Source organism: Hippichthys cyanospilos, chromosome 10, assembly GCF_059441005.1.
Source record: "Hippichthys cyanospilos isolate Australia breed blue-spotted pipefish chromosome 10, RoL_Hcya_1.0, whole genome shotgun sequence".
NCBI classification, from domain to species: Eukaryota; Metazoa; Chordata; class Actinopteri; order Syngnathiformes; family Syngnathidae; genus Hippichthys; species Hippichthys cyanospilos.
In genome coordinates, this window is record NC_142378.1 from 15350340 (window position 1) to 15362589 (window position 12250).

General features: G+C 39.1%; 1 protein-coding gene across 2 annotated transcripts in view; it reads left to right on the top strand.

The window, feature by feature from the left end:
* syde2 (synapse defective 1, Rho GTPase, homolog 2 (C. elegans)) overlaps positions 1-6425 on the top strand; it is a 54567-nt gene extending 48142 nt beyond the window's left edge. For both annotated transcript variants that reach the window (XM_088426106.1, XM_088426107.1), the window contains exon 8: positions 1859-6425. In XM_088426106.1, coding sequence (XP_088282232.1) covers positions 1859-2562 — 704 coding nt within the window. In that variant the 3' untranslated portion in view covers positions 2563-6425. The remainder of the gene's footprint in view (positions 1-1858) is intronic.
* The last annotated feature ends 5825 nt before the right edge of the window (positions 6426-12250 follow it).

Here is a 12250-nt window from a genome sequence, read left to right on the forward strand (position 1 = left end):
GCAGCCTCTTTTACAGTGTCTAACCCAATCTCAGGACATTTAGTTTTGGTATAGTCAGCATAGTGGTTTTAACAAACAGGAGAAAGCCGTCAGTCATGGAGTGCTGTGGTGTGCTTTCAGCATGTGTTGATCTGAGCATTGCATGATGTTGCTTATTGTCTATTAGTGTATTTTAGTTTGAGGCCACCAAAAGATTCTTATTAGTTACCATTTTCACTGCAGACATATTAACATAGTGGTGGAACATGTAATGATTTTGGTGAGAATCTAAATCAAGATTCACAAACAGTTTTTGTCAGGTTGAGCCACAAACATTTTTTGTCAGTTTGAGCCACAATGACATCAGTGGAAGAGGCCTGCTCAAGGATGAGCATTTTTTTTTTTTTTAATACTTTGTTTTTGGCAGAGGTCTAGCAACCAACCACTGTGGCAATGCTTTGAATTTGAAACAAAATTTGAAACATGAAGCAGTAATAGTGGTATTTAGTGTCAAAATCAGGACCAAAGACTAGATTTTATTGCTATATTGGAACAGGTATAATCCACTTGCTCACTCTCAAATTTAGGCATCAAAATCATAGCTAAGGAAAAGATGGCTGGTTGGATGGATGGATGGATGGATGGATGGATGGATGCACGACAGGTGGAAAGAACAGACTTCTATGACAAGTGTCCAACATCAAGTACTGAAAGATGAGCTGGCTTTGAAAAAAGGCATTGGACTCTTGGTTACGTATACTTGCATGCTAATCAAATTAAATCAAATAGCTGTATCAGTAATTTGAACATTGTCAGAAAAGTTCAAATTTAGCTGTAGTTTGAAGAAATGGCACATTAGGGTTGGATGATTAAGGAATCATTTTAATTACCAATGATTTTTTTTTTTTTTTTTTTGTTGATTCAAAAATCTGGGTTAGTGAACATAATAATGACAAATGCTGGCTGCTAATGTGTGTTGCTTGGCCTCTTCCAGGCATTCTGGTGCTATACATGCAAGGAGTAAACACTTCTATTAACATAAGAAGAAGAAAACAAGAAATTTGTGATAGATTCTCATTAGTATTACTCCTTATGTACAGATTAAACTGAAAAATTGTCTTAGGGTAGTGTTATATTACTGTATACCTTACTGTTCCTGCAGCATCTGGGTGTGACTATTTGTTATCTGAAGCAATATCACTCTCAGTACTCAGTGCTAATTTACTGCTAGCACATCAGTGGGATTTTACGTTGACATAGTCGCAGATAAAGTTGATAGCAAATCGATGACCGTATTTGACAATTATTTTTGGTAGTGGACTTTTTGTGGGCTATGTCTACGTCTATGTAAATATGGGTGCTGCCATATGAAAGATTGACTTCCATTCTTTAGTTAGAATTGATGAAGGTAATAGCTGTGTTGTAAGTGTAGAAACACTGCCATCCAATGGTCACAGTTAGCACTACAATCCTCAATTGACTTATATCAGGTAAGCATTAGTCATGTTTATCAGCTTTTCTCTATTAAAAAAACATATTTGACCAGAATTTTATTATTTATTTTTGTTATCACGATATCGAAAGGCGAGAATTCTCATCCATGGCACTGAATGTGTTAATAAGGGCATGTAAGTTAAAATATGTTTTTAAAATCAGATACTTGTTTAAAAGACCAAACAATCAAAGTATTTATCAATTATTAAAATTAGTTGCAGCCCTAATCACAGCAGAGCATTATTATATTTGTAAAGAGATAATATTTTTACACTCTAGTATGGTCCAAACTCACTCTGAAAAAATTGCCTGGCGAGTGCACATTTGAATGGATTCATCCCTGTCTGATGGACTAAGGCTTATTTGTTATCTTTCTCCTTCACAGTGACGGACCCTCATAATCAGCCGTCTTCCTTTGAAGGCTCAGACTCCGTTACGGCCCCTCCCCTACGGCGGAGAAAAGAGCGCCCCCAGGTGTTGAACTTCACCGAAGCGGAGATGGCAGGTGTTCTGCGGCCCAAAGCGGGCCGATTGGACAGCCCGAGCAACCGCTACGCGGGCGACTGGAGCGGCTGCGGCGACAGCTACTTCCCCTCCGAGATGCTTCTGCTCCCTCAGAGCAAAGAGGAGGCCGACTACGACGACGTGCCCTCTGAGGATACGGACACGGACGAGGGGCTTAAAAAGCCCGAGGATACAGAAGCCACCGTGAGGGAGGTGGCGAGCCCTTTACCGGATCCTCCCGAGCAAAATCAGATTCCAAGCGAGGATGCGGCAAAAGAGGAGCAACCGAACGACGAGCATGAAAATGAGGAGGCGGTGGAGGAGGCAAAGCAGGAGGAGAATGACACTTCCAGCAATGGGCAAGGGTCAGAAGAGGAAGAGGGGGTGAAGGAAAGTGTGTGCGAGCACATTTTGCCTCCACGGCTGCACAAGGAGCACACGTACCAGGCTTACATGAAGATCCAGGACATCAGCCCGGTGCTGAGCAACAGGGTGAACTTGAGAGACCTTCAGGAGAGCATCGACACTCTCATAGGGAACCTAGAAAGAGAACTCAATAAGAACAAACTCAACGTCGGGTACTAAATTCCTCTCGCAAACGCGCGAGGAGGGCGTAACTTTGTGAGATGACATCATCAAAACTGGGAAATCATTTTAAATGGTCACCTTTTAACAGGGCACTTCTTTCCCACGTACATTCCTTTGTGTTTTTCTTTTACTCTCACCGCGACCTTCATCTTGATGTTGTCCTTTAGGCTCCTGTTTCATGTTCCGCCTCAATGCTTTTCTTCTTATTAGAAGAACCCATTGACCCCTCTGGGGTCTGAAAGGTGCCTTAATTGTGTTAAAGGTTGTTTGCCGCATGCAAAATTCCCTCTTCATGCTATGAAGACTTGGATGCTTTGAAATAAAAGGCTGCATAATATCGTATTTCTGTGTCTGAATCCATAAATCACCAAAGTAGTATAAGAAGACACAGTTGCTGACAGGATTTAGAGCACACATCCAGTTTATATAATGTATTGGTTTCAAACTAACACATCAAGCTTTTTTTCCGAGCCGGCTTCTGAAGAAACATTTATTGTGGCCCACTTCCACATGATGTCAACAGTAGGAAAGAATTTCAGATGAACTTTCATTAAGTATTACTTTCAAACCAAAATAGGCAATTGGGTTATTAAAAATGTGCCGATCAAACAAATAACCAGAAAGGAAAACATTGCGTTGTCATTTTACCCATTGAGGAAAATATGCTGAAGCCGCCAATTAGCGAGCAGGCCTTGTTGTTTTTTCCTATGTTTCATAGAATCTCTTGAATGATTTTACCTTTTGAAATGTCCCTTTTAGCATACTTTTTCAGGTTTATCGTTGTGATAAGTGATTCCATTCAGCTAAAATTGCACTTGCCCAAAATAAGGGTCTCAAAACCATCATTGAACGACCAAAGCCAGCATACATACAGTTGTAATCCCAAATGTGAATGTGGAAACATTGGTTAGTATAGATGACCTCAAAAATACTTACATTTGGAACTAAATGGATAAATTGCCTTCATGCCAAATGGCGGCAGTACTTGTTGGAAATATCTCTTTTCTCAGCATGAACATGTCTATTTATTAATTGATCCTGAATCCCCACGTCTTTCCATGAAGAAAATAAGCTCTGAAGACAATTATAAATAAATAAAATCCCAATTATTTATTGAGTCCAATTCCCCACCACTCAATTTAATGCAGCCATGTAGAAGTCCTTAACATTTGTGTTCGCATCCAAGTCTCTGTAACGCATATCGAGGTACATAAACACACAGCCAACTATTTATCGGTCGTGCTTCATGCTCTCTCAACTCTCTGACAAAATGGTGAAAGCAGCTAAACGTGCTGCCAAAATAGACGACGGATGTTTTTAGTAATCCAGTGATGAATTGAGTACACAGTAGTCAGTATTTAACCTATACGGATATGTATATAGTAATATAAATGTATTTGGAGTATATATTTTTTGTGTGTATTCCCGTGGTGTATTTAAGTGCTTCTGACCTCATAGTGTTGACTTGTAGTTGCTTTTCTCCCCATCAAGCTACCTGTACACATTTTAATGCGCTGGACGAATGGTACAATTTAAGCTGTACAATGTATGATAAAGCTGTTATTTTTGTTATCCTGTGTAATATAGTTGACATTGTCTCTGGTGGAGCGAGCTGTGTTCAGCATTCTCGGCGTTGTGATATTTTTTTTTACGGTACTGAACGTCGCATGGTCAAAAGCTTTACTGACATCAAATAAGGCCATCTCTCATCTGCCTTTGTAATCAGTATTTATGTGTAAAACCACAATTTTCTAATGTAAGCTTATTTGTTTGTCACTGTCACTATGTTGCCACAATAGAGATGCGTTTCTTCCATTTTTCTTTCAGAGGACTAGCTACGTATACAAATACATACATAATGTACAGCATGACTTTTAAAGTTGATCGAACCCAACTTGTAATTTCACTCATTAATATTGTCCAATACAACTCTTGCACAAATTATGCCTTTAAAATGGTAGCAATAATAGATGAGTTATCAGAGAACGAATGCCCTAACATTCATGAAATTATATTGTAATCTCATAAGTGATTGCTGGTTTTATTCCTGGGGCAACACACACAAATGTGGGTAACTAAATGCAAACTGCAAAAATCACTCAATTCAATATCATTGCAGCCAGTTTAACTCAAGATTGCCTTTAGAGTTGACTTTCTAAATTGGCATCTGCTGGCTCTGTTCTCAAGATATCTTTCAGTATTGTGCAAGTATCGGTATACAACTGTATTTTCAAATATTTTTGTCCTCTGGAGGGACAATGGCACAAGAAAAGCATCCCCAAATGAAATAAAATATTACTTTGCATTGATCCTGAGTCATTTAAGATCATAATAAAGTTCATTCTTTTATGTGTGGTGTGCTAAATCTTTGTCATTGTTGTAAGTTAAAAAAAAAAAAACATGTCGGACGTTATCAAGGTCAATTCCTTTTCCCTCATCTCTTTACAGATACGGTGTTATTTATCGCCCAACCTTGTGTGTGTAGATAGGCAAGTCATGGAATTGCCCTTGCCGACTCTTATGGGAATCTCCCCAAATTGTTTTATAGCTTCAGGGAAATTCCTGGGATGCAGCTGTATTTAAGCGTCCTATATCATTCAATTAAGAAAGACAGCACTTTCTGCACCTCTTAAAAAATGGAGATGTTTATGAGCAACATTTAGAAATCCATATATCGTATATCCCCTAAATTTAGTGCAATTGATAATACAGACTTGACAGTACTTTGATTATACTGTAGTTTTTTTTTGTTTTTTTTCCCCAACTTGTTTAATCAGCCATTGTGGCTTATTCTCTCCAGTGAGGTGTTATGATCTCTCATGGCTGTTAGCATGACAAGTTAAATGCCGGAGGCTTCTCAGCAGCATAATGATTTTTAACCTTGTTTGAGTCTCTGTTGACAGTTCTTATCACCTCTCGTGACTGACTGGAGGAGCCAGGAATTTGAAGTTTTACACAACAGAATGAAGGGCTATAGACCTGTCCACAATAACATGTTGGATAACTTGCTAAATTTGAATTTATGGAGCCAATTATGTGACACCTTAAAATGTACTATGATCTTATTTATGATTCTGCGGATTAATGATTCCACCAATAATCTGTGTGGTGTTAGAAAATACGTTATTTCAACCTATTTTAATTATCATGGTGGAATTTCCAAGTTTCAGATTGTAGAGAATTATTGTCACATGTATAGTACAGTGAGGGCGCCATCATCTTTATATAACGCACCGAAAATGGGAATTAAATGGATCGGTTAGGTTTCATCACACAGAAATAAAATGTTAACCACAAGTAAATGTTTTTGAATGATCATAGTGTGGATTTGACTGATTGCCAAAGTGAACTGGCCAGAATCTTGGGTTGATTCTAAATTGGGAGAGAGTAGATACGGCCTCTTTAGGTAAACATCCTTGAAAGCCACCTGCGCGTGAAACCAGATCTTCCTCACTTGTCTTCCCTTAATCTCTGCTGACCTTTAAGTTGCTATCACGGCTGCAAGTCAAGCATCCCACCGTACAAACACATGGCCTTTGTTTGGAACTTTCACAGTCACAAACTTTCCCCTTTACAGTAAGCTTCTAAAAAAGTGAGATCAACATTTGGTTGAGACGTAAACTGAGGGATATGAAAACATTAAAAAAAAGTGCCATTTTGGTGCTTCAGGTGGCAGAGGTCATTATTACTCCCAAAGTAAAGTTAGGGAAATTTTTTGGAAAGACCGACAAGAGAAAAATGGGGTTACTCTATGTGATTATCATTGTAATGTGACAAACTTTCCTGTATATAAATCACTAATGTGCTGTATGTTTTATATTGGATATGAAAGAAATAAAGTGTGAATGCAATGAAGTCAATTTTTCAGTCTTTCTTTCGCATGTTTTGTTGTTGTTGTTTTGTAAAACATATCGTCACTGTTGGGAAAGCGTTTTACGTCCAGTATTAAAGATATGGGAGGCATTGGGCCATGGCGTCAATTCATTCCATACTTCATCTTGTAGTTTCCTGAAAACGATTTGCATTAAAGCAATACTAATGAACGTTTTAACATAACATTTTGACTGATGAAATTAACTTAGAATTAGTTGAATAGTGCCATTCATGGTGGTCCCCACCGTAAAATTCATCTTCTATTACTCAAAATGTTACAAATTTTGTCCATATGGTGATGCCATGATTAACAAAACTGAAATTTCTTTACAGGAGCTGAGTGTAGCATGCGCGTGGAGCAAACGCTGCGGTGTCTCATAAAGACAATACTCCATTGATTACAATGCACAATATTTATTTTTTAATAATATTTCGATCCTGTTGTACAAACAAGAAACTCGTTCGGCTGCACACAAGATGCGGAGCAACATCCAAAGTGATGCAAATTACTTTTTCAAAGCTTGTGTCCTTCAGCTTTACGTAGCTAAAAGAAACAAGACAGCCTCGATGTTATAGGCACTTCCCATGTAGTACTGTATAATTACTGATGACCAGACCTATGATTACATAAATTAAACGTTGTTGTGATAGAACACATTTCTTTAAATTTATAGTGCATTTTTAAAACAAATAACTTACTAATTGAACACACGGTCCCTAAAATGCTGCTTCAAGTATCAAAAGGTCAGTGTTTTTGTCCCATTACTTTTGGTCAAGGACACATTTTTTGTAATTTCCTACAGTGTTCGCCTGCTTTGGGTGTAAATACCCATCAAATTGAAGATGAATGTCCGCAATTAAAAGACTTTTTATTTTTTCAACTCCAAGATGAGAATTGTGTCCATGTACCAGTATTTACGGACTTGACTTTCCGTGCACGTCCAACTTAAAAACGCACCACTCATATCACCTTGTTTTCTCTAAAAGAATAGCATTTCAAGGATTAAAACACAGTTTACGTATTAACAAATGACCCAAAGAACATTGTTTTTGCTTTCAGTCAAAAACAGTATTGTGTTCATGTACATGAAATGCATCACGGAAAGGGCCTCAGTACAGCTAATTTTCTCCAAAGCACATTACTCACTCAGCTGATATACAGTAAACGGACGGAGTGCCGTGTCACATTAATAGCCAGGAGTCTTTGTTCGGTGACCCTGGAGAAATTCCTTGCATGCAGCATCCTCCAATAGGCAAGCTATTAAAGACATTTTACAAAGATAAAAAGCTCTCTGATGTGCTTTTGAGGGTCTTTTGTTTCCCACCCTCCAGCCTGCTGTACTTGGCAGCTCTTCTGAGGACTTCAGCGCACATCTCTTGACACACTGAGGACAGATTGGCCTGTTGTGGGCCGCCACCACGATAAGAGCCAGACCGTGCGAGAGGGGAGAAGATGAGCGCGGAGCAAGAAGGTGAAAGTGAAAAATGGAGGGAGAGGGAACAAGAGGAGCGGCGGCTCAGATCTTCGGGAACACACGACTCCCGCCCCCTACCTCCATTGGTATGTCACTCAGAACTGTTTCATTTTTAATGAAAGGCTAATCCTTCACAGAGGTAAGCTGCCCATCAAGCCCGCTCCATCCTGCAAGAGAGCAATCTCCTTTTCACGGTGAGGGCAGGATGAGGGTTTGTTCTGCTTGAAAGACGGGAAATATGTGAAAGGTGAGCCTAAAAGGAGACTTGGGCCTCTCATGTTGGATATATTCACAGGTGGCTTCTTCTTTCTTCTTTTTCATCAAATTGTGATCCATCCAGCAAGCGGCCTATAACGCGATACGAAGTTTGTTCTCCGAAGAGGACATGGAGACTGTTGTTCTGTGTTTTGTTATCTCCCAGCTGTCAGCAATGAACCGTAATTTGCTTCCTGCTTCATTTGCTGAGCTCATATTGACAAGACCACAATGGGACCTCCAAAAACGGAATGTCTCTTGCAGACAAATTCATTTCTCATTCAAATAGTGTTGCATGCCAAAAACGGACAAGCTTATCGCAATCAATGCCTATACTAAATTATGAATTATACACATTTTCACAAAGGGTGTTAGTTGCTTCAACATTTTTACAGAAAACATAAACTGTAACACAGTACACACTGCACAAAGAAAACATTTTAGTTTTTACAATCATATTCATTTGGAGACAATTTTAAGGGTTGAAATATGTATCGCACTATAACAGCAAAAAGACATTTTTAAACAGTAGGACACTGCAATGAATTGAAATATTTATCCTCACCAGAGCCATGAATGTGTGGTAAAGTGGTCATTCAATGTAGTCCGTGCATTATGGAACATAATAATCTGGTGATGAAACCACTTTGGCCTGCGGTTAGCTTCAACTATAATTGAACTAAAGCAGCAATCCTCAACATAGCGATTTTCTGATAGTTGTTTCTCCTTATCACCTCAATTGTGTGTTGCGCATCTGAAATTATGGGACTCCTTAGTGGAGTTTTGCAAGTGCGTTTTGCAAGCAGTTGGGTGCTTAACATTTTGTGTCTGATTTTGATGCACTACCACATGGTGTTTAGTGCAGATGCTGCAATTAATTCTCATATTAGTCGTCTTTCGAACAACAATATATATATATATATATATATATATATATATATATATATATATATATATATATATATATATATATATATATATATATATATGTATATATATATATATATATATGTATTTATATATATGTATACATATATGGACTGTAACTAGTAAGGAGTAACTATTATACTGTACTACTACCAATAACTTTCAATTTATTGGTGTCATCCGACGAAGCAACTGGTACAATTAAATTTTGAATCTGTCATCAAGGCACTTCAAAGCACAAAGTACCAGAGACTATGAATGGAAAGCATCCAAATTCCTTATGTTACCATGATAATGCACCCAGATGGTACATCTTCTGGATGTGCTGGGGAGGCTTTTAAAATTGCAAGAATCCTTAACTGTTTAACACTTTTAAATTAGAAAATGAAAAGGGGTGAAGGTGAAACATTCCACAGCAGTGTCCTGGTCATCTGATCGCTCAAGGGGTCAAAAGTCACTAAATGAACCCTTCCACCCATCTCTCAGAGGGTCTAAAAAACATAGAAGTGTGGTTTATGATCATGGTTTAGCAGGAATCATATTCGTAACTGCGCAACTGCTTAGCGACCAGGGAGGGATTGGGATGGAATTCTTCCTCACAATTTCCTCTTTTTTCTTTCCTATACTTAAACAGCTTTGGTCAAATATCACCTACACAGTGCTCAGAAAATAAGGACTGTCATCAGTCCCAATATGAATTCTCCCGAGACCAATTGTTCGTAACTTTGGTCCCATCAAACCCCTGGGGTCATTTTGAGGTGAGTCAGTGTGCATGTGCATCCATAAAGGTTTCATCATGCGATGAATTCAGTTCTCACAAGATATGTGACCCACTCTGGCAAAAGGACCTGTATATCGGAAAAATAAAGTTTTGCGTAAAAAACAATATAAATAAAAAAAATAAATAAAGAAAAATACCCTCCTTAACATCTCTATTTTCAAAAGGTTGAAACTGTAAGAGATGTAAGAAATTTTCACCTGTGAAGCCCTTTGAGACCGGGCTATACAAATACAATTCGATTGATTGATTGATTAATTGATCAGCAGATGATGTGCATTGTCGCTAATATGTTTTTATTCAACTAGCTAGCTAGCACATCCTGCAGTAAAGCTGTTAACAAGATGAAGATCCTCGCCTTAATTGACATTTCTTTACACAAACGCACATAACAACTAATAAGAGTTGAAAATAAAGCATAATGCAACCCTCTCGCACAAAGTCAAACAGAAGACAGGCTTACATACTGCTGTGTTGTTAACAATGTTGGGATCCTGGGATCTAGACACAGCAAATGTAATCCAGTTTACACTCACAAAATGTAATCTTCAGTTCCAGGATCACTTCCTGTAATAAGTCTGTTTCTACTTTTAATCCAATGTAAGTTTAGCAAGGTATGCCCAAAACTTGAGGGTGAACTTCTTCTGTTGTGTTTACATATGAACAGAGGACCTTACACAGAAGGAGCGAGAAGAGTAGATCATTAAATTTGGTGGAAAGGTTTTGAATTTCCTTGCATGTATTATCGTTACGTAATTTAATTTGATCCTAAATAAGATAATGTTTCAATCACGTCTCAACACGGTCTTTTCATGCAACGTTTTCTAATGGTGACATGGAGGGATGCGCATATCTGGTACACAGGTACACATGCTAAATAGAAATCACTGATGTGTAACATCGTATGCTTCATTTTGCGCATTTGAGTATACATGACAACCAAGCCTGATTTGAAAAAAGGTTTTTTTGTTTTCTTCTGAAAAATGACTCCAAGATGTGCCGTAGCTTGAAGCCCACCTAAATGAGGTGCAAGATTTACAATTCATGTCGGCAGCTAGCAGAAAAAACAGGTGCGTTTGATACAGGCTTTTCAGTCAGCCTTTATTTGACAAGTATGAAAAGAGCACACGAATGTAGCGCAACGTATGGCTAAAAAAACAAGCTAGTTGAGAAGCAATTGCTAATTGCCTTCTTGTTAGGTGGTGAGGCAAAGTGCAGGAACAACACGAGCTCTATGTGATAGTTTTCTTTCTTCCTTACATAAAGCTAAGCAGGCGCTGAACTGATATGCCTAATGAAGTCCTGTCTGGGTATTTTGTATACTATACACCACTGCAGTCCATTATGATAGCCAAGCAGCCATGGGGAAATCACACGCGTGCGTATGGCTATGCGTGTGTGTGAGTGGTGTTGATTTGCCAAAGGCACATTCCGGAGAAAGTAAGAGGCTCCATCAAGAAGAGAGGGCCTGCAAAACACATTCCCAAAGATTTGAGGAGGGGTCAAGTGATGAGTAGAGGCCCCCTTTGTCACCCAGGCCTTACCGTGCCTCGGGGGCCTTATGGAGGCCTTCTTCAAATCAGCCCATTCGTCACTCTCCGTGAGACCAGCGTCTACGAGTATGTGTCGAGGCAAAGTTGAAAACGACCCCAGTGCACATGTGGTTATTTTGCTTTTCTACTTTTGGACCATCTTTGACCTCACCTCGCTCGGTCCTTCCTGCTTTCCCGCATTCGATTATTTTCCTACTCATTTTTTCATTTTGCAAAGCTGTGGTGTGAAAAATTGCTCGAAAGATAGTAGTGCTCTCCCCCCTTCGATTCCTACACTCCCATTCCCCCACAGTCACCCCTGCCTCTTTTTTGGCCAGATAGCAGCTGTCAAGCAGTCACTATAGGTTTGCTGGGCCGCTCTTGACCTGACGTGGACTTGGCACTCGGAGGCGTCCACATTTTATTCCCTTGAAGGAGTGAAACTAATTGAGTCCAGAGGGCTCTTGGCAGTTCACTTCAAGGGGAAAAACTTTCTCATAAATGTTGTGGAACAATGTGGGATAAAACCTGGAAGGGAAAAAAAAAAGTCTTTAGTTTTACTTTTTGCTAGTGAAGTTTACGTGTGTACTTTTAATCATTACGGTCCGTTTTTGATATTGAACATTGGAGTTCAAATCCATCTCGCTCCGGCCTTTCTGTGTAGAGTTTACATGTTCTCCCTGAGCCCGTGTGGGTTCATCCAGGTACTCTGGCTTCCTACCACACTCCAAAAACATGCATGGCAGGTGTATTGGATGTACTAAATTGTCCTTAGGTATGATAGTGCGTGAATGGTTGTTCGTCTCTGTGTGCCCTGTAATTGGCCTGTGAGGATAAGCGGCTCT